The 23433-nt window shown below is 43.7% G+C and overlaps 1 protein-coding gene across 2 annotated transcripts in view; it reads right to left on the bottom strand.

Annotated features, from left to right (window-relative positions):
* Positions 1-23433, bottom strand: part of sash1a (SAM and SH3 domain containing 1a) — a gene marked incomplete at its 5' end in the record, with an annotated part of 146889 nt that overhangs the window by 43763 nt on the left and 79693 nt on the right. The window contains one exon of one of the 2 annotated variants that reach the window (XM_079180925.1): positions 3468-4132. The exons of the other annotated variant lie outside the window; for it this stretch is intronic. Coding sequence (XP_079037051.1) covers positions 3468-3575 — 108 coding nt within the window. Of the gene's footprint in view, positions 1-3467; positions 4133-23433 lie in introns of those variants that run through there. 2 annotated transcript variants of the gene reach the window in all.

Here is a 23433-nt window from a genome sequence, read left to right as displayed (position 1 = left end):
TATCCAGGCTTGAGCAGATCAGTGCTCTGCCATCCCAACAGAGGAAACCTGCCAGTTCTCTGTGTGACCTCAATAATGACACCAATCAGGGAGGGGGAGCAAAGGAGGAGTGAGCTGAGTTGGACTGGGCAACAGTAGACACAATTAGGCTATGATAGACTGTGTTAGAACATTATTGGCAAAGATATAAAGTGGCCTAGCTCACCACGGTTTGGCAGAAAAGGACTGGAGCATATGCTGCCACTTCTTATGAAGTGCTATGTGGGAGGAAGAACATAGAAAGCACCTCATCTAACCATTTGTTTCGCAGACAGAATCAATATCCATGTCTCGAGAGCAGTATCCAATCCTTAGGTCTAGAGATGAAGCACTGTCTAGTAGTACATAGTCAGTGTTTTCTAAATGGACAAACTCCCACCCACACTGTGTGAAACGCCACAAAACTCTCTTCAAACAGAGAAGGATTTCCTGCAGGCAAGTACAAGACTTCCACGAGGCTAAAGACGACCTATCAAGGAAAAAAACGGACGAGAGGTTTCTTCCAGAGGAGCAAAAATTAAATAATTGATGACTGTCAGCTTTTGACTGTCCAGGTTTGTGATCAAATCCTCGAGACTACGAAGGGGAGCAATTAGAAGTTAGCCCTTAGTGAAGGCATGTTTAAAAATCTGCATCGTGACTCTCCTCAACGCATTAAAGCAAATGAAGCAGCCATTAGGACCATTTGCCAAAGGAGGTGCAATGGAAAAGGAACAGGAATGGATTATTCCAGAGAACTCAAAACATGTCTGCTGAAACTGAATTTTTTGTTTCCAGTCAGGTCGTTTTAATGTCGCTCATTTAACATTCAATAAAACCCCTCATGTCTCTAGAAGAAGGGTGGGACTAGAGGCAAATCCCCATTCAGACATCTGTAAATCCGACCACTTAAAACAGCTATAGCTCCAGCGCCGTTCTGTCACAAGCTACCTTTGACTCATAATTAGCTCAAGTGCTATTTACTCAACTTCATCCACAAATATAATGACTGGCTTACTTTGGTATTCTTATTAAAACACATTCTGCAACAGGCTGACTATTGTGCTTTAAAGACAAGGCCGCCTTAAAAACATACTGCAGACCGAAGTGCCCTTTGGTTTACACGATGAAAACGTATTTTGGAGGAGCAAATGTAGATGAAATTCTGTAGTTGAACTCTTTGCCGCTGGCTGTTTTAATGCTTATCTGCAATGCTACCTGAGTAGTTCTTGATGTTGGCATGTGTGCTGAAACATATAGTAATCCCCGACAGGCAGGAGTATAATAAGCATGTTGACCAGATCTTTATCAGGATGCATGTCTATCGGTACAAGTAAGCCTGTTCTCACGAAAGGGGAGCCAAGACCAAACACATTTGTAACAGTGAGTTAAAGTTGGGTCAACAAGCTTCGGGCAAACTCAAATTAAAAAGGCCATTGAATTCCCATATAGGCTCACAGGCAAAACAAAAGCCATTGAAAGTCATAGGGCAACAGTTATATTTAGCAGATCTATTTTACTTTGAAGTAGATGGTTTTCATTGTGCTTGGGATATTCATGTCCTAGGGTGCTTTACGACAGGAGCCCGAGCAGCACATTGTTAGGAATAAAGTTCATTATATCAAGGTGAAATTATGAGACTTGTATTTTTGGGACTATTTATTGTTACTGTATTAATTACGTCAATAAATCAATCTAAGATACATTTTTAAAGCAGTGAAAATATAATCATGTATACTTATTCAAATGCATAAGAGTACTCCAAGGAAATGACAATGTTTTACTAGACACCATTATATTTACATACATGATGCCTGCAAGCTGCCATCAACTCAAGAAACTCATCCCCAAAAGACCATTCCAGCAGAAAATCATGTATTATCAAGGCTGTCAACCAGTTAGTTCTAGTATGACGATCTGACCTGCTGAACTTTTGAAAGACGCCGTCAGCTGCAAAGAAGACCGATCAAGTTCCATACTTTCACACTCCTAATCTTTCCAGTATAGTTTTGTTGGAAAATAAGATGGTCACAACTATCCAAACCTTCCCAGGACTTAAGACACAAACATGTAAAGTGATACAGTACGTGGAACAAGGTTCCAGCAAAAGCTGAGGTCAGTGATTTTAAATTAGTAGAGTGTGCTATGTCTTCTACTCAGCTACTTAAAATCAATGTTACAATTAGTTTGTGACCTCCAACCACGTTGATGTTAGCAAAGAGAAGGATGCATGTATTCATATTATAAAACTGTGAAACTTAAAAAGTTTTAAGTTATTGGATTGACCATAAAATAGTGGAGATTGGTGTATTTGACACATGTCAAGAACAAAAAGAGTTCAAAGAGCTTGTTGCTGTTTTGCATGTGTGCGTCTCAGCTCAGGGGAAACCATGAGCGCATAGTCTTGCAGACATTTGCCTGCAGAGCAATAAATCTGGATAAATTGCCTGGCTGGGAGCCAGGTCTCCCACTGTCAGAGGGCAGGACCGCCTCCCCCCCACCTACACACACACACACACACACACAAACACACACACACTCACACTCACACTCCTGCATTTACACACCATTCACATCTTCAGTGCCAGACCAAACCAAATTAACACCTCTGTCTTTAAACAGACTGGAAGTAACTGCAACACATTTGGTCAGCAGATCAATCAGACCCCCATGGCCTGTAAATCAAGACTGCTGTGGCAGCCAAACAAAAGAGAGTTGCTACAATATACAGCATCTCCAAAGTGAAGAGCATGTGAGGCACAAACATGCAGTATACAGTTAATCGGACTCTCTCTGGACTGAGATAATGCAGTTTACAAAGAAAATAGGACACTCAAAATATCTTATGATCAAGGGGTCTGAAACACTGTGGGAAATCAAACTTAACTTACCAATTACTTAATAAGCAAATTGTTAACTGTGAGAATGTTTCCTGATAGCGAGGTATGTGTGGGATCTCAGAGACCTTGACGTGAACTTCAGGAAAGCCAAAACATAACTAATAATCAGCGTTTCCAGTTTTTTTTTGGTGTGGCACTGTTATCATCTAGTCAACAATACAGACACAACACATCTCCTCAGCTGGAGGAGCAACACAATGTAAACAATGTAGCATGGCAGTACACCGATGCACGGACCAGCAAACTAAAAACACACAAGAAGGGTTCATCTTTCACTGTGTAACATACCATGTTCTCATTCGATTCCTGTTCCGATCCGACCGACTCAAGCGTGTGAACACGTCGCTTGCAGCCTCCAACTAAACCGCATGTAGTGCTGGTGCATTTGAAACTCGGGCCTTTAATAAAAGGACGCGCGGCTGAGAGCTGTGCTGAAGCGCAATTTGCATGCGACACCTAGTTGGCTAGACAATCGCTCATTCGGCAAATCAGTGTCAACTTTGACACCCTAAAAAAAACGGGAAAAAAAAAAAAAAAAAAAAAACTTACCAGCATCCCCATTACGTCCGTCCACAGTTGGGAAAAACTGTCGGACGCAGCAGCGCTCTCTGTCCGGGGCTCATCGGGAGGCGCACCGGCCCCCTGATCACTTTCCATGATGGAAGAATGTGTTGTGTTCAGTCAGCCCAATCTGGTGCAGAGCTTGAATCCAGGCCCGCGGGCAGTGGACCTGATCACCAGCAACAAACGAGATGTGGGTGCCAAGGCTGCTCCTACAGAAAGTTGCCCTTGACGCACCGGCGAAATGCTCCGACATTGCTTGGCACGATCCGAAGTTTAGTGCGTGAATGGCGTCCCGACATGTTTGCGAAACTCCCGCAACAACTCGTGCGTCGAATTCAAGTTATATAAAATTCAAGTTATATAATAAACGCAAAAAACGAAAGTAAGGCGGTCTAGAGTTGTGTTGGACCAGCAACAGGTCATTCGTCTGAAAAGTTCCTTGCGGGGTGTTCCCTGCTCAAGGATCCGTGCCGGGGCATAAACCAAACCACACAGCGGGGGAGATGTCGTCCAAGTGGGCGAGAAGTTTCCGAAAAGTTAATGGAATCCCTCGACGAGTGACAGAAAACGGTGTGAACTTGCAGAGCGAGCACACATAAGCTTATTTCCATTTAAAAAAATCGAGCGAGAGAACGCCCGGAGCACACAGCAAATCCTCCAAACACTGCGCCTCCCCCTCTCTTCACCCGCCGATTCTCTCTCTCCCTCAATCACTCCTCCCAACAAAACATAACAGCAGAGGAAAAACACTTGTCCCGAGTCAGGAGCACACTCTCGCCAGAAGTGAACTCAAGCCGCGGACGAATCATTCATATTCCAATAACACACTTTTAATGTTGTGACTTATATTTGTTATAGTAATCTAATATAATTGGACCAGTTGACACGTTTTGTTTTAACCCTGAACATTATACTCGTGCTAAATTCCAGATGCCTGCTGACAACATCAGTGACCCAAACCTCCTTCATGATGATGTTTATGTCCTTATTGCCTTCTTTGATCGTTTTAAATAGTCACTTTATAGTTTTGCTGAGGCAGCTTATATTCTAAAAGACATTTACAAGAGTACAGTTCATTTAAGGGAGTTTTTTTTAACAGCTCTGAAAACTTTTTTATCTCGTGCTGACAGGGCTTTCCACCAATACGTCCACCAGCGTTGAATAGGGACTGTGAACAAAGCACATTCTCCACACAATTGTATGAAAACGAACAAAAAGCGCATGGGGAAAAAAAAATGTTTTTTAGGAGGTGATGCATACTGTGACCTGTGCCTCGCATAAATCTGGATGAAATGCTGAACAATAACAAGAACCAAAACTTGAAACTTTGACTGTAACACTTGAAAGTAGTTCATTTGGTTTAGGATTACCATACACACACATATCACACACAGCAGTTTGTATATAATTTAACAGCAATGTCCTCTGTGCAGATCTCATTTGAATATGTACGATAAAAAGAAACACGTTATTTACAAGCATGAAATTGCACAGCTATCCTGTCTGATCAGCCCTTTGTTACGCTCCACCAGCAGGCTACTCTATGGTAATGAAGAAGTCCTGAGACTGTCTCTGATTCTCCCTGCTGTTGTCAGAGGCATATTTTCTCAGAACGGCAACAGCTGCCAGATCTTGTGACAGATGCCAGAAGGACGAGAGATAGAGAGACTCAGAACGTAAGACAAAACAGTTTAAATCACAGCTCCGCACTCGGCTCCCTTCTCCGTGGTTTCAAGCCAATCTAAAATGCTGCTTCACCTGCTGTTCACCAAAAACAGCCCACAACACCGCATGCATTTAAAGTAACAAAACCGAAGGAAAAAGAACCGACCAGAAAAGAACATTGAACACACATTCCGTTCCGTAACCATGTAAAATGTGATCAGTTACACAATAATCCCCAAAGCTAAAGTTTCACCTGCGGTGCAAGGAGATATGTGATACATATGATAAGATAAGAAAATAAAAATAAGAATAAATAAAATGAGAGGAATATGCAACTAGTATATAGAAACTATGCGAAACTAACAAGAGCTAACAAGTAAAGAAGTTTGCAGCATCGTCTACACGTAATCAATATGTGTACAATTCTACTTAATTAGTATCATAAGGACGTTGCCAAAAACAAGACTGAGGCTGATGGGAATGTCCCGAAGTACTGGCCAAACTTTGACCTGATGATGGTGCTATATGAAAGGTCAGGTGATCAACATTTGTACGATTCATCCTCTGGGGAACGTGAATATCTGTACCAAATTTTAGGGCAATCTACCCACTACTTGTTGATATATTTCAATACAATGTCTACATTATAGTGGAGCTAGAGGAAGAGTCAGCTGATCACCAAAGTCAGTGGGATTCATCCTCTGGGGATCATGAATGCACGAAATGTCATAGCGATCCATCCAGTAGTTGTTGAAGTTTACCCACGCACCAGAAATCAAACACATCACGCAAGTTACTCCTCTTTGTTGGCCCTGATCGTTCCTTTACATTCACTATAACGGTTCAAAGTGTGTGTCAGTGAAGAATTAACAGGTCGTGGATGAGCGGCAGCTGCTCAACAGTATCCTGCTTACAGTCTAAACACACAGAACACACGCTCGCACAAGAGCAGCTTTGTTGGCCAGCAAGTCTACAACCCGGGGGTCTGCACTGCTGACCTCGCATCTGTAACCTCCGGTCAACAGCAGCAGTAAGGGGTACTACTAGTGTGTGTGTGTGTGTGTGTATGCCCATACTGCCATTACATCATTGCACTAGTCTTCCCATGTTTCTAAAGAATGATGACCACGTTGTGTTTTTTGAAGAACGCTGATCCTCCCCCTTCTTTAAGCTAAAAAAAGGTGTTGAAAGTCACCCCCCCCTCACACCCACACACTCCCACCACAAACACTCTTCCTGCCAAAACCCCCATTACCCAAATACAAGACAGTGTGACCCCACCTGGAGCAACTCAGACTGTACCGTTAATAAGGAGAACAGGAAGCCTGTTGACCCAGTGCACACTCATCAAACACCGCTGGTGTGTGTGGAGATGCCAGCTTTTCCCTTCTCTCTTCACACTGGCCACCAATCAAGGTGTCATGTTGCCAGACGTGAGGAAACAAAGTCACTTGCTAATTGTTTCACCATAATGCCAATTTATTAGGCTACATGTTAGAGAGTTGTCTCCTTAGATCGGCTCCTTTCGAAAAGATGTGAACATTTGGTCAGAAATGAGCGCAAAGGCATATGAACACGAAGTGGATACGCCTGCAACCAATTCAGTGTCTATAACTGTGTCCTGAAAGTAGGATGTGAGAGCTAAACGTATTTCATGGTTCTCATAATATATAGGGGATTCTTTCATGGAGGGATGATGTCATGAATATACATTTTCTGGCCTGGGTTACTTTGAACATAGTCTTAAAAAGCCTCAGGACCTGATGGATGTCAAGTATGAAAGTTATTTTGACAATTTCACTGCCTTTCATCTATCCTCTTTCATCTCTTCTCCTATCTATTATTAATAGTTTCATTGTCTTATCAAGCGTTCCTCTTCTCTGGTGCCGATCCTGATTGGTTCCTGTAGGATGGGAGGAAAATAGCACCGTCATCAGGTTTGGGACAACCTCTAGAGTAGACGTGAGACAGGGAGCATTTCTTATCAGACAGTCGTTTTTTTTATGCGAGAGCCATTTCTATGTGAGGTCATGATTGTGTGGGACTTTTTTGTCAATATAAATCAGTTAAAAACAAGCCTATTTTTTACAAATCGGAGTCAGGGCTTAGATGGGATTGCCAGCATTGGCAATGACTACATTTACAGGACTGTGTAGGCACGGGAATAAATAATTGAATACAGGTCAGGACAAGATAAAATCCCAGGGAACAGCACGTGTTTCTTGCAGGTATGGCAACATCTAACATCTAAAGAATCAACTAATCTTCCACTGAGTCCATTCATTACCACTCGAACACTCCCACAGGCTGAATAATGTTAAAGACTCAGAAAAACATCCGTTGAGACGGTAGATTTCCTTTAAACGCACTTGCCCTGGACTACAGTTTATCACGGTGTTTCATTTTATGACTCTGCACGATTATCACAAAAGCAAGCAGCGTGTCTAAACACACTCAGAGGGGCGACGTTGCAAGGCAAGAGCAGAGAACGGAAAGAGAGCAGAGAGAAGATAAAGGTCGGGGAGGAGTTAGAGAGCAGGGGAAGATTACCGTGGAATCTGTCGGGCTGGTCGCATAAAAGTAATTAAGTATCAAACTGATAAAGGTTATATCTTGATGTAGAGTTTGTAGGGAAACAACGGTAAAACACATTTAGGTGTTCGGACTACAAGGAGGAGGAAAGACAAAGAAGAAAGGCGCTCCTGAGACTAAGGAGATGGAGATAGAAAAAGAATGCAGACGGTATTGAAGCAAAGCAGTGGCTGGACCTCCCCTGATAGTGAGAGTGACCCTTCCTGGAGGTCAGTGACCCTGGGCCTTAAAAATAGCCCCTGGGCGAGTCACGAACCGTGCTGCCAGGCGTGATTAACAACTTGGTGGACAGACATCAAGGGCACCACCAACGCACTTAAGGAATGCTATACATGACCACACAACACTGACACATACATGAATAGAATAGCTGCGTTTTAGAGCATGCATCCACTACATTGTGAAGATATTGAATGATAAAAATAATATTTTGGAAATGAATGCAGCTTATTCTTTATACGCAGATTAATGCTTCAAGGCTGGTATGCATCCTGTCCTTTTCCAGTAAATTATATTCATTTTTAGATTGTTATAGTAGTTTCAGTATGTATACAATAAAGGTTACTATAAACTCCTCACGTCTATCTCTCATCTTGGCTTACCCCGTGTTTCTATACATCTTCCTCCTTTTTTAAAACCACTTATACAGGTGTCTACCCCAAGCTTAATTGGATCGAATGTCTTGAACCCTTATCTCTTAGTCCTCAGTGTGCCTTCCCTAAGTGATTAATTGGGATCAAGATTTTCAAATCATTAATTCTGCTTAGTCGATGGGTCAAAGGCCCGACAGTCCCCGGGCATTTTCTTTGAACCAATCTGGATGAGAGCATTTGCTACTCTTATTTATATGTGTATATATATGTGTGTTTATGTGTATTACAATGTGCAAGAGGATGTGTATGTGTGATGAGTAGGCGGCCAGGCTAGCCCCACTGTGCTTCACGCTCCACTGAGCCTTGTGTGGGAGTTATCACACAAACCCAATTAGCATGACAACTAATTACTGTTGCCTCGGTCCCCTCCCCCAGCTGAGCAACTCATTAAATTAGATCAACACACTGGTCTTTCCACTGAAAACAATGCTTTCAGGGAGTAATAATGAATTGCCTGGCGCTTGCTGTTTGTGTGCTTGAGGTATTACTTTTCATAGGGTGGTCAACCATAACACTGGAGTCTTTTGAAAGCTGGGGGAAACTTCAAATATCAACACAGGAATGACTTCAGGGCTAGAGGGAGAGAGAGAGAGAAAGGAAGAGGAAAACAATTGGGAGAGTGGGAGATAAACACAGTGATATGCATGGTGCAACAACAAATGGGTACAGAAAAACCTGCTGACACCACTGTAACTCAGACAAAACATTTTCACATTCTTTGTGTCCCATTTAAGTCAATTTGACTTTTAAATACTCCATTATGCCCTCTCCAACTCACCGACACGAGCCTGTCGAGTTTCTATAGGCACGCAGTTTACACTAAACTATATTCCGCCTCCCTCAGTCACAAGCCTTTCCGAGTAGGATTTACTAGTACTATAGTAATCCATGCTTTTATTAATACAGTGGTAATTGCAGGTCCCTTTCATGTGCTTTGTGTCGAAAACTGCCGACATATAAACAAAGCATATTTCCGCTAAGCCCTGGATCCCCAGATTCTCCATGCAGTGTATGCCTCCGTGGCCATGTGGTTGGTGATTATGTTACACTATTGTGTGTGTGAACTGAGATTCCAGGGTGTTTTAATCAGGCGCGACTGAAAGGACAGATGTTGTTTTGGATGTAAGCGAGCTTCCAAAGGTATGAGCAGCGCCCGCGTGAGAGGCCAGAGTCCTTTAACTGAGTGCACGGCGTTTTTTGAGCTCGGTGCATATGTGCCGGCGGGGGATGCGTGTTTGAAAAGAGATGGCCGCGGAAGAAGATTAAACTGCATCTTTGTTAAAATGCTGTTCACACATCGTGCTCGGAAATGACGAATCAGGGAATAAAGTGCGTGTTTGTTTGTTTTGTTGTTTGTGTGAGTGAGTGAGTCCACAGGTGCAGACAGTGGAGATGTGTTGGTCTCACTGAGGATGGAGGTCATGAGACTCGGCCGGCAGCTGTGTTGGTGCCAGGGTGGCAGTGCCAGGCTGAGTGCTGATGTCCAGTGTGTCATACATTCTGGGTCATCTCACCCTGTGTGCTGCACGAGATGTACTGTAGTACAGCACTTTCACAATAGAGAAAGAGCCTGCGAGTGGACAGAAAGTCCCACCCAAGAAGAACTGCTGCTGTTACTTTACTACTTATAAATATGTGAAAGTACTACAAAAATTCTGCTGTAGTAGTAAAACCTACTGTTAATCCATATAGATTTCAAAGATACATTTTCTGATTAACTTTACATAATTGCTTTTTTAATTGTCCATTTATTACAGTTTAAATTACATTTTCTATGTTGGAAAAACTGCAACAGTACCAAGTCAGATTCATTTTTTTTTTTTATTGTTTGAATGTATACTGTCCAATACTTTTATTTAATTGTCAACCTTTCTTACTCATCCTGAGGTCCGCAGAGTCAATGCACTTGCACTCCAGTCAAAGTAAGCCAGTGACTCCTCTTTGAATCTCAAAGAACATTCCAGAGACATCGAACCTGTTTAGTCTGATGCGACGAGCTGTTTTCGATTGTTTTGTCATTGGTCTCTTGCTTATCAGGAGCTTTCCCATGGCCATGTTCTGCTGTTCCTTTTTCCACTTCTCAACTCCTCTCAAAGTGTTGTTTCCCCTCTCTCAGCTTTGATCGAGGGGGCAGTAAAAAGGGACATAGTGGTGCCCCCTGCTGTTGCCAAATATACTCACAAACCACAGCGCACAGGGACCTCATCTCCATGCACCACGCTGGACTGTCTATTAAATCCTCTCGCACATCCTGTTATGTCAAGTCAGCCGCTCTGCCATATGTTAGCCTCTGAGCTAGAAACAGTAAAAAAAAATAAGCTTGGCCTCCATGTTATTAATGGCCATGTGTGCTGTGAACACATAATTATCCCCTGCAGTTTCATCTCAATCTCAGCTTTATAGTCGTCGCTTCAAGTATATAGGACACAGAAACTCAGGCATGCATGCACATTCAAGCTTGCACACTCATAATGCAGCCATAGAGCAGCTTTGCATAACTTTACAGTTCCAGTGCTAACTAGACAGTAGCCAGTGGGGCTCGATAAAGATTTTATGGGTCTGTCTCTGCTCTGTTTCTCTGCCTAAACACCCTCATCTGATTTTCTAAAATAATGTCTAACAGGGAGTGAGACATTACAGAAAGAAGCTGGGATAACACACGTTCGCACATTAACGTATTTTGGCACTGTTGGTGTGTGTTTTTTGCAATGGTCGGTTTTGGTATTTTGGAATCGGGACTGTTGGAATCAAAAGCTAAGAGTGTGATTTGTTAGGCGGTCACCTTGACCAGTGGAAACTAGCAAACAGGCAACATTCAGATCCTACAGAAGCAGAGAAAGACAGAGAGTCTCTTGTGGAGCGCGGTGTGAGAGGAATTCCAGTTCTGGAGATGTCACGTTGTCCCTGGCACACGTTCATAAACAGACACAGATAAACAGCAGACACACGGCCACACACTCACTCACACAGTATAACAAACTCTATTCAAACTGCAAATCTATCTAAAAATACAGCAAACCCACATTTATAATCTTTTAATAAAAAAAAGCCAAGCAGTGAGCCGTGTTTTATGAGCATTTATAGCTTCACATTCCCTGTAGATTTACATCACATTGCTCGCAGCAGCGGCTGCAGACATGGCTGACATTTGGTTAAAACATGCTCCTCAGCCAGCCCCGGGCTGCTGTGTGGTACGGCCTTCTGTAATTACTGTCAGTATGCACATGGCCATCATATATCTTCACACACACAATTCGCGACACATGATCTGTCACACATACTTGGCCATTTGCACATTAGAGGCAAATAAACGGCCATGTTAACATACATGCTGACATGCAAAAAGCCTCTTCTGACTCACAACAGTGGATTAATGTCAAAACCTCAGTGCGGAGGGATTTTCAACACAAACACAACCCTGACATATTATTCCTCTGAATCCCAATTCTCGGTCTGTGCTGTTAGGACTAACACCAGACTGTTGGGATACTGGTGAGTGTTGGGCCGGTACCAGAGATAAATAGTTTCCCCACACTATAATTCAATTTCAAGAGCAAAAAAAAGAGAGTCAACTTTCTGTCTGTTCCACAAACACAACCTCTCCATACTCAAGAGTACCACGAACAAACTAAGTTGCTCGCAACCTACGAAATTGCTCTCATCACATTGAAGTTCAGCCAAACTGATTTATTCTGACGGTAAACACTCCATTGCGATCTAGATTACAATCTCTTTGTCTCAGTCTATTTCACTGGCGCAGGGCCTATCTGGCCTCTGAAATCCATTTTCAGATATCCTGCTGACAAAGACACAGACAAAGAATATAAACAAGTGGGAAAGGAAATCCTTCTTTTAAACAATTGGTTATTCATCTACATCTTGTCCCTTGACTACAAATGAAAAACTGAATCTGGAGTCCTTTGAGTTAACTCAAGTGTCAGCAGATGTACTTTGCATATGTTTTAAAGTGTGGTGTTAATGCGTCACTGTTCTGCACGTACCTCAGACTAAATTGTTGACTTGCGCTGTGTAACTGGCTCTGCACTCCGGATTTCACTGCGGTCTGACAGTGTGTGGCTTGGGCAGAGCACATTATACAAGACCTCCCTGACATCATTAGTCTGGTCCGGAGTCTAACCCTTGACCACAGCACATTCAGCCCCCTCTCACACTTTCTTCCCTTATTACTTTGACATCCTCTTTACTCTGTCCATTTGTTTTGCTTTCTGACACCACATTGAGGCAACTACTTTGTTTGTCAATTTCAGTGATCAGTGTTAGAGATCAGTTGACATTTGGGTCACTTTTAGATTTCATTTTTGATGTTGAATGACAATGTCTTCCATGAAAACCAGCTTAATGCATATTATAGGGTCATATAAAAAAAAATGTTTGAGCAACCGAAGTGATGAAAGTCTGTCAACAGCACAGATGACCAACAAGACACTATGCCAGCGTCCCATACCAACAAACTCGCTCTCTGGCTGCACTGTCTGTCTGTCACGAAAGTCAACCACACAACACACAAACATAGTGCAAGCTCAGCTCAACTACTGTAGCCCTCTACTTTCACAGGAATTTCCCCCCATTTCAGCCCAGAGGATCCTGCTTACACTGGCAAAATAGGAACCCAATGGCGGGGTCGAGCCACGAAAAAACACGAAACAAAACATGTATATTTTCCTAATTACTTAAACAGGTTCACATGGCAACGTACAAAAAGTTGTGGTTAAACTTGTGGATTGAGCTCTCCAAGAAATAAAACTGATGCTCATATAAAGAGAAGGGTGAAGAGATATTTCTGTGAGGGAAACCTTCCTCTACTGTAATCTGCTAAGGTGCAAAGTCTTTGGGTCTTTAGCTTGAAAACAATCAAACAATACTTAAAAGTGATGATACAACATGCTCCTGATGTATTATTATAACTAAAGTTAGAACGAGGGATGGGTATCATCTCAAATGCGAGTGCTGATGGGACAACTAACTTTTAGTAAAAAATCCTTTCTCTAAAGAAGCTGATTGCTACAGACAAGCAGCTGCAAACAAATGTAGATAAAGTCTGAAATTGGCAACATTTTGATATAAATCAGGATCTTTCGGATCAATCACTTAGTAGACTAGACACTTGATGCCAGCAAGTTCTTGACAGTTTGATACTCGGCTGTAAAGGACATATCTCCGGTGCCAAAAAAGGGCTGTGGTTTCTATAAATCCTTACAATTAACGATTTGAATACAAAGTAGTCTAGTCACGTATCTCTCTGAAACATTTAAGCCATGTGTGGGATGACTCACAAGTTTCCGTGCTGTAATTGGCTGATTCATAACCTTTGAGGTGGTAAAAGGGCTTGGAGGTTACCATGGCGTTGCCCCGATGCTTGGCAGAAGCTGTGACGAGGGCTGCTCCGGCCTGACGAGACCTCATTACGGGGCTGGTGGGGAGTCCCGTCTGAGATCTCTGGTCCAGATGGTCAATTAACACACCTTTCTGACTCATTCTCTAACTCAATCTCGCTCCGTTATCCGTGTCCCCACAGATCTATCAGTGTGTAACCTGCGCCAACACAACAACACACACGACGACAACAACAAACAGACATCCAGGCTGATGGGAAAAAAAAACAAATGGAGCAGTCGGCGGTCATTAGCTTTGTGTGTTTAATGATTGTCCTTCCAGTCTAGGTTAGAGGCCGGCCAATGCACCAGTAATGAGTCTGCGCCGCTGCCCCTTCACCCCTCTGGAAGTGTGGAGCTTCTCCGGAGCCAAGACGACTCAGCGGGACCAGAAGCAGTATCGAGGTTAATGGGCCCACTGAGATTAAATGGCCCGAGGTAAGGACACATTCTTAAATAGTAGATGCCGTGTTCAGACTCCATGTGTCTTCATGTGGGGGGGAAAACGTCACTTCAGTTGTCTTGAATGCATTTTAATAGAATTTTTATTCCGTTAATAAAGGGTGTTGTAAAAATTGGGGACAATATATACAATCGAGAATAATATCGACCTTGAAGAGGCCTCCAATTTAAGAAGCTGCAACCATCAAATGTTGCGTACCCAATACATAACTTATACAAATATATATGCTTCCGATAAGTTCAATGAGTCTTAGAAACTTTTCGAATGTTTGGGGACAACATGAGACCCTGTTGTATTGATCAGACAGGCTGCAAAACATGCAAAAAAACACAGAAAGAGAAAATGATCGGGCGGGGAAGGGATGGTCAGATGGATGACTACAAGCTAGGGGTTCCTGGAGGACACACACTCACAGGAGGCTTGTGTTGGTACAGGAGTGTACTGCTGCAGGGCTTGGTGCTGAGCCCATCCTGGCTGAAAAGACATCCACATCCTGTGGCGCATAGCTGGCATTTAGCCCAGACCAATGCAGTATTTACCTTCCCTCTCTCTGCACTATCTCGACATGCAACAGCAGCGTGAATGCAGGTATGGATCTACTCTATCTGGCATTCGCTCGCACCGCTTTCCCCCTCCTCTTCAGCGATGCATGAAAAGAGCAATAATCAGGACCTGCCACACTTCCGAGACGATGCTTTACTTAATTTGTACGTTTGGTCAATAACATAATTGGCAGTAGAGACGGTCAGTCAGGAAACATACGGCTAGAACAAGATGGGCTGTGTCTTGGAGGAAACAAGGACACCGGTTTCAATTACTCTCTCTCTCCTCTTTTCTTTCCGTCTCTCCTTGTCAAAGTCTGAAATATATTGAGGGACAGATGCAAGATCATCTGGTCATGATGATCTCAGAGCAGAAACAAATATGAGCACATATGGTTTGTAGAGCACATACCTGAGATCTGAGCATAACAATGTATAGCCCCCTATATAATGTCTGAAGGGGAATTTAAAAAAACTGAATTCTGAGCTGGTCAGGGGTATTTCCAAGGGTGTGTGTGTGTGCATGTGTGTGTGTGTGTGTGTGTGTGTAATCTCACTTCTCTGGCTCTGATCCCAGAGTCTGCTGTGTGTGGGGAGCTAGGGATGTGGCGCTAAGTAAATGTAGGATGAAGGATTGGTGTAACCATAACAACCGCAACACCAACAGCTTGAATATAGGCCCACGCAATACATTTGAGTTAATAATCCATATTCATGTACGATAAGCACGTTTTTAGACAGTGTGGCGCTGTTTCAAACGAAATACATCATCGAAAGCCATCAATATAGCCACATTTAATGGTATAAAAACAAATCTACACTATATAGATGGAGACAAGCTACTACGAAAGATGATATACAGATATAACCAGGCTGCTTTTTTTTTTAAACCTCTGATCTTCAGACAACCCGCCCTGCAGGTACACACACACACACACACAAACACTTGTCATATGTTTTACTTTGATACTTTCCCTGACATGAATATCAATGCTGGGTGATGTGTGAAGCAGGCAAAGGCTTTACTCACCGTACACCGAAGCTCAACACGATCTACAGGGATAAAGCCGGGGAGAGCGGAGGCACTGCGATGCATCTGAAATTTCACTGTCGAATAAAGTCAGCCCAGCTCAGACACTGTCTAGTTCCAGGGTTTTAGCTCGGTCATAACCTCAACCAGACTTCTGATTCAGTCTGTTTATGCACACAAATGACTGGCATCAGAAAGCAGGACATGTGGTGGAAACATGTTTACAGCCTGTGGCCTGGGTTTTTAGGCATGACGTAATGGCAGAATGAAAGGTGGGTAAACTACGGCCATAGTCGGTGAATACAAAAAAAAAAAAAGGAAGAAAGTTGAATAACGGCACATTTTATTGACCTGCGACAGAATATAACTAAAAGATAGAAAGATGAAGGAGGAACTGATTGGGAGATGAGCAGAGAAGACAAAGGGTGTCCCAATAGGATGCTTCATGGAGCCAGGGGGCACGACAGGGCACGACGGGACGGGGGATTTACTGTCCACAGCTGGAACAACAGCTCCCCCTGGGGCAAAGCAGCAATAATACATAAGACCTCACTAGATCTGACTCACAAAATGTGCCACAGGGTACAAAACATGTTTTCCCAAAGAGAGAAATCAACCCCTGCCATGACGTTTTTTCTTTAAAAAATGCGAACAAGTAACTGGTTTGACTCTTGTACTGGACGACTGAGAGGCATTTTCATGATAAATTGGAACTTTATTTAAATGAAATTGATTTGGCGTAAAGGACTATACCCTTCCATGCTGGTAAGCTACCAGAAACCTGCACATTAATCCCCCCCCCCCCCTTCCTTCTTTTCTCCCACTTCAGCCCTTTTATGTTTTTACTTTTACAGCAGCCATTAAACACCCACCTTTCAGTGAGACGTTAATGCAAAGCGAATTCAGAGAAGAAAAAAAATAATCCACCCTATGATTCATTACTGGCTCTTGATCCCTTACACCTCATAAGAGTTCACGACTTAAACACACATGAATATGTTCACGCACGCATGCGCTCGCCTGTGCCTAGCACACACGCGCAGTAGGCACATTCCTAATCTGTGTCCATGGATGTGGTCAGTGCTCCCTGTGATTATTTACCCATCCATGGCTGGTAGCACTGCTCTCCTAGGAAGAGGCAACCATTCATTTATGGGTCGGCTGTTGCTTAAATCAGAGGCAAGGGCTGCACAGCCCCTGTGCCAACCTGGACGAAGGCTACCACTCTGAGGGAGAAGGGATGAGCTGAATCGAAATGGTTTGTATATCAGCGGAAATATATTGTGGCCAACAACAGACCACAACATGAATAGCTGCTTATGTTGTCCACAGGACACATGTGCCAGAGGCCAAAAGCCTCAAACCAAGGCTGATGAGCATAACCACTAGCCTTACTTACAGGAAATCCTGTAACTACACCCCATTCAAATTACAGCATACACAACTGACCATTTCAGCTTGTTTTATGCATGAAACCAAAGGGTACTATGCATGTGCTCTCACTTTGCTTTCAATAAGCATGGCATTATGGGTAAATATATAACATGAAAATATGTAAAAAAAAATAACTCTTAACAGCAGAATGATCAATAACTTTGTTCATTCTATTCGCGTCGACTTCTCTGTCTCTGACAGAAGTGTCTGCCGGTAGAGAACGAGAGACGGACCCACGCGTCAAAAACATTGCTCTACGGCGCCGCTAGTGACCAAAAGCTCCCCCCCCCCCCCCCCTGTTATATTAGACTATTTATGGTGTGTGTGGGTTCCGTGCATGTCAGAGATCGTTGTCATGCTGCGTGCTGGTGATTTGTGATGCCTGTGAAAAGTCAGGGTTTGTGGGGGTCAGGGCAGCTCTCCTACAGACACCGAGTGTGAGAAAGTCCTGACGGCGAGCGCTGGCTGCAGCTGATATGAGCCCTGTGGGACCTCCCCTCTGCTGAGGTCATCCCCTCGCACTCCAACACTCGTACATCAGTGCTGACATCACCACGGATCCTCGCCAAGCTGTTGCCATCGGCAACACAAACAGGAAAAAAGCGCCTGTGTGTGTGTGTGTGTGGGCGCGTGGTGTTAAGAGAGATCATCAAAGTTTATTGGTGTTTTATTGTGTATAGAGTAACGTGCTATACAACATCATTCAAGCAGGTTATCGTCCATTTAACATACATGTTTTACGTTTAAATATTAGCTCTGTAGCACAAAGCTGCCTGTGTTCTGTATTTAATACAGAACTCTATAAAAGGATTGTTGAATTCTGATTAAAAAAATTGGAAATGTGGGCTGACAGCAGAGCATGAGATTAACCGACAGAGTGCTAATCACTGGGTTTGATGTGTGCCTGCATGTAGGTACTGTACGAACGAGTGTGTATGCCTGCAGCCTTTCCCGTCCCCCCTGCTGTGCCAGTCAACGCTTGGTGTAGTGGGAAGCGGGGCGGCAGTGCCAGCAGTAATCAGAGCTCTTTGTATCCACACACACAGTCGGGCTATAATCAGTGAATGTTCTTTCTTCACCAATAATAGCTGTAATCCTCTCATCTCAATATGATGTGTAACCTGTGACATGCTCAACACTTGGATATTTTTCTGGGAGATTTATTCAATATCTGGCCTCTGACTCGTTTCAAAATAGATTTAATGAGCTTTTAAAGCCAGCTTTTGTAGTAGCAGCAGAACCACTGAGCTGACACAGTAGTGTGAGCTTGTAACGAAAGGAGAATACAAGTGACCATGTAGAGTGGTAGTGGTAATCTTCACTATTTACAAAGAATCAGGCATGCAAGGCACTTGCATACACTGCACCTGTATGTGTATATATTCAGCCTAAAACAAAAGCTACAATAACTCATTTTGTTCATTTTAAATTTCAGCTTCAAAAAATCGATTTTTACACTTCACAATTTGCATATCGTGTTGGGAATGGCAGGAAGGGAAATGGCTAAATATAGAGAGACGCATGACTTCTGTAGACAGGATGACAGTGATATCATGTTGAAAACTTCTCAGACTTTGTGCAGAGTTTCAAACCTGTCAAAAGGAATCTGGCTGTAGACTGTATGGGTTTTGAGCAAACTACAGATCCATTGCAATGACAACAATATTTTGGGTGCCACTGGCACGCCCACGCAATCCACATATAGCACTGCGGAAGCACCTTTATTCACTCTCGGGAAAAACCTAATTCAAGAGGACATTTTTTCACTCATAATTTGCCTGCAGCAGCACATAAAAACCTGCTGCCATGGTTTGTTTTGTATTTGCCCTACTTGGCTTGATTCTAAGAGTGACATTGTGATCAAATTTGCATGCAGCCTAGTTAAGGAGCAGATTATTTGCCTCCGACTCACAGTTTGAGTGAAGCTAGATGTTTGTGTCCATGAGTCTGTCATGACACGAAATGTCTTGGATGCTACATGTGAAGCTGGACCTCATCCACCAATATGTCTCAGCTATGTTTAACAGGGCAATGCCTCTCTGCAATTGGAACCAGCTGTAGCATTCAGGTAACTTGACCCACCAGACGGTGGGTCAAGTTGGCAGGTGGTTGGATGAACCAGCTGTCATTCAAACTCTTGCCAAAGCCAGTCAGGAGAGGAGTGACAAATATCTTTTCCATCGAGAAAAGCCTCCAGTGCTGTTCTGAACAATCGCCTCTCTGTGTTGTCTCGCAGACACCTAAGCCACGCCCCTCACAGGAGGCTGATTAGTCTGTGCTCTGGCTTGCCGGACACGAACGCATCATTAGAAGTCTGGAAAAAAAAAAATGGATTTTTGCGTGATCTCGTGACATCGCGAGTATACCGCTGCCGTGCAAAGTAAGCAATTAGGATCCATGCGGAAGAGATCTCATTAGGCTGTTCATTTTGGAACCAAGCGAGTATAATGATGCACACGAAACCTAACAACAAAGACCCCCGTTTAAAGTCTTTTTACACACCCAAAAGCTAATTATATGTTTGAGGTTTTGTTTCTACACGTATGAGGAAACTGCCCCCCCCCCCCCCTCCCCCTGCCTCTGAAGTGCTGCAATCTGTCTTGCAGGGTGTGAACTGACTTTGACAAATCTCTGATTCAAAGCAATAAAGATGTGTGTGTGTGTGTGTGAGGCAGTGTGCATGTGTGCTGAGATAAGAGCAGAAACGCATGAAAAGCATAGGTCGGGGATCAAAAACGAGAGACAGATCAGCTTAAGGTAATACTCTGAAGACTGTCCTAAAATAAAAGAGGCTGGATGAATAAGAGAGGGGAGGAGAAAGAGAGGCGGATCAGTAAAACCTATTTTTCTTTGTTTGCTCATTTTCACTTTACTTCAAGTTAGTATGTTGCAATATGTGATTTACAATGTTAAGAAGTGAACCAACTTTTTGTTGTAAGGGTCTTAACGGCCTTTACGTTTGCTCAATGCTTCCCACATTTATGTACATTCATTCATACATTAATTTGTCCCACTGCGGTGGTTTGTTTGTCATCAGCCATGGTCTTTGTCTGGCTCCACGTCTGTCTGATTCTCTTTTTTCACATTGTCGTACACACTGTGTGGACATCATGCTGAGTGAATGCAATCACCCTGACCAAAACAAACTACAGCTTTGTTACCCAGTTGAACGCATGCCACTCTTCTTTACTCTGGTTTGTTGGCTAGCACACAAACAGTACAGTACAGTACAACGCTTCTTGTGCCAAAGGACACTACCTCATTGGCCGTGGCACTCAATCTGCCCAGTGACATACTGATGTAATGAAAGACATACTAAATTAGCTGTCATCAGACCAGTATGAACACAGTATCGGGGTATGATAGGGATCTCTGTCAGGATGACTTTTAAAATCGAGCCACTGTCTCAACACATCACTATTATGTGACTGATAAACTGACATTTACAGGAGAAGTACATTAACAGTATTAACACTGATGAGGCTTATACTCGGACTGTAAATCTATTCAGCAGTGACCTCAGTCTCGCTCATGCCACCTGCATCGTAACATCATCGCTGCTCACCTATAAATCACACAATGGTGCAGGCTTAGCTTGTAACAGCCAGAAATAAACTGAAAAGCAGCGTTACAGGCAGAAACCGACCAGCTGCACTGACAGAGGGAGATGGCTGAATTACACATGCACATATGGCAGAAACTGCGCTGTCAAACAATTCCTTGGAGGGGAAATGAAGGCTAGTGTTTTATCACTGTCCCAATCATCGCCCACCCCAAAAACGATCCCTCTGCAGATTATGTGTGCTGCACGGGAACCGCAGAAGCAAATGTGAGCGAGACTTTCAGCCCTTTAAATAAGCGTGCGTCCACGCCGACTCGCCTATTGCTCAACGCTAATGATGTCAACACACACCTGTTGCCATGGCATTTAGCCCTGCCCTGGCATGAATAAACAGGCACAGGAGTTGCCGCCCGAGCCTGGCAGAGCGCGGCAACAGCAGCTGGCATGTACAGTTTCATCTGGTAGAGAAAATGAAAAAGCATAGCGAAGTAAATGCCAAAGGGATTCTCTTCAAAGTAGAGCTTTTCATTATAGCTTCAACTTTAGGGAGTCTCATTAGAGTCCGGCTGTGGACAGACGCTCACTGATGAGCGGGAAGGTAGAGAGTAAAGAGACTGACAGATAACAGGACTTGCTCTGACAGCTAAAGCCAAAAATTCCCATTGAAAACTTGACATGTCCAAAGCCCTCCAGGAAGCACCAGCACTCTACTCTTTGAGCTGAATACCACAGCAGCATATGAGTCCGCTCAATGGGCGTGATGCTGGCTTCACTGTCACTGACATCTGTAGGAGTCCGTGTGAGCTCCAAATTCTGTGCAATTGCATGCATATGTATGTGTGTGCACATATGTGAACTTAATAGTGTCTTTGTGTGTGTTTGGGAGTTCTTCCCATTTCTGTTTCCTCTCACACACATTGAGCATTCACAATGACATTGTGAGGTTCCTTCTTCCTGCATTGGGGGAAGTCCACCAAGGGGACTCTGGCCTGAGTAAACTTCCCTTCCTACCATTTCTATCCCTCTCTCTTCTCTCTTTTCCCCCATCCACACCTCCTTCCTCCCTCCATCCGCTCCCTTGTTCCTTGTCAGCTGGTGGGGAGATCCAGATGTGCAGGGGGACTTGGACAGGAAAAGAAGAGGGGGAAAAAGAGAGAGAGAGAGATAGAAATCCACATTCCCCCGGTGACAGACTTCATTGTCCAAGACCTATTGGACAAGCCTTTAGACACATACACACAAACAATTATTCCCACCAAACAAAAGAGTCCCTCTAGACGACGGGGCCCGATTGTATGCGTCTCTATGAGTGTGTGTGTGTGTGTGTGTGTGCATCTGGCGATAAAGCAAATCAATGAACAACATCTTGCAGGAGATTTGGTGTTGATATTTAGTTGGCTTATTTACTCGGGGTCTTGGCCAGGCGTGAGGCCATTGTTCTCGTTCAGCAAGCAGAGAGGAGGAAATCAATAAGGACCTGAGAGAGTGAGGACAAACGGTGATGCAGCAGTATGCCAGCGTCTCTCTTTCTCCTCCTTTCTGTTTTCCTCTCCCTCTGTCTCGGCTAAATTTACATTGGTGGGTAGGAACACAGGAGCGAACGATTCCATTTGATTGACACACATAAGCGCACCAAGATGGGAGAGGACAGACAAATAATGGCAGCAAAATTACTTTAGACATTTTACACAATGGCAAACACATGTAAGCACACCCACACAGCATGGGTATTAAGTTAATAGAGTGAGTCAGCAAAAAGGGAGCTAGTTAGTCAGAGACAAGAGGAGAGCCGGAAAGGCTCTCGCTACTGGAGCATTTCTCTTGCCAACTTACTCTGTACAAAAGTGTCTCTACTTTCTCTTCACAGCATGCCAACTATCTCGTTTAGAGATCTGCTACTGCACATATCACCTCAACATACTGACAACAAAATATCGAATGAATGAGACAATTTTTTTCTCTCATGACAAAAAGCCCAAATTGAAAATGTCAGTACTCACCGCGAGGCAGCTCAAGTATTTCCCAGTCGATCTTTTCCGCGAGGCTAACACAGACTAACTCTTTGAGAATGGGAGCAACAAGTAGTGTACAGTGGGGAACAATGCATGTCTGCCGGAGCGCAGCAAAGCGTAAGCAGTGGAGACACAGAGAGGTCCAGTCATCAGGCTGCTGCTCACATGGGACAGGGAGAGGAGGGAGAGGGAGGGTTAGCTGTAGGATAGTCTACAGTAACTGGGAATTGGCAGGGGGAGGGATCTCATCCTCCGCTCCACATGTCTTGCTCTTTTCTCCCCCTTCTCTCCAAAAATGTTTCAGCAAGTCTCGCATTTCTGGGTCTGGCCTTCCTCTCTTTCCCCCCCTCCCCTTTCCTTTGCTATCTCACTTCTCGTCTACTTTGTCTCCCGCACACACTAACACACCCACGTAGCGGTTTCTTTGTCGTCTCCGTTAATAAGTTCTAGGTGTACTCCTTTAAAAAAAGTTACCACCTAGACACACCTAGTGCAGACATGCTCAAATGTGACGCACAAACACACATGTTTACTCACACACCCACATGCACAAAGTGACCCAGCTGGCTGCTAAACTGAGGGCAATCTCCAATTAACTCATTTGT

This window comes from Pholis gunnellus, assembly GCF_910591455.1.
Source record: "Pholis gunnellus genome assembly, chromosome: 19".
In the NCBI taxonomy this organism is placed as follows: domain Eukaryota; kingdom Metazoa; phylum Chordata; class Actinopteri; order Perciformes; family Pholidae; genus Pholis; species Pholis gunnellus.
The sequence above is the reverse complement of the archived record's forward strand: the minus strand, read 5'-3'. Positions and strand labels throughout refer to the sequence as shown.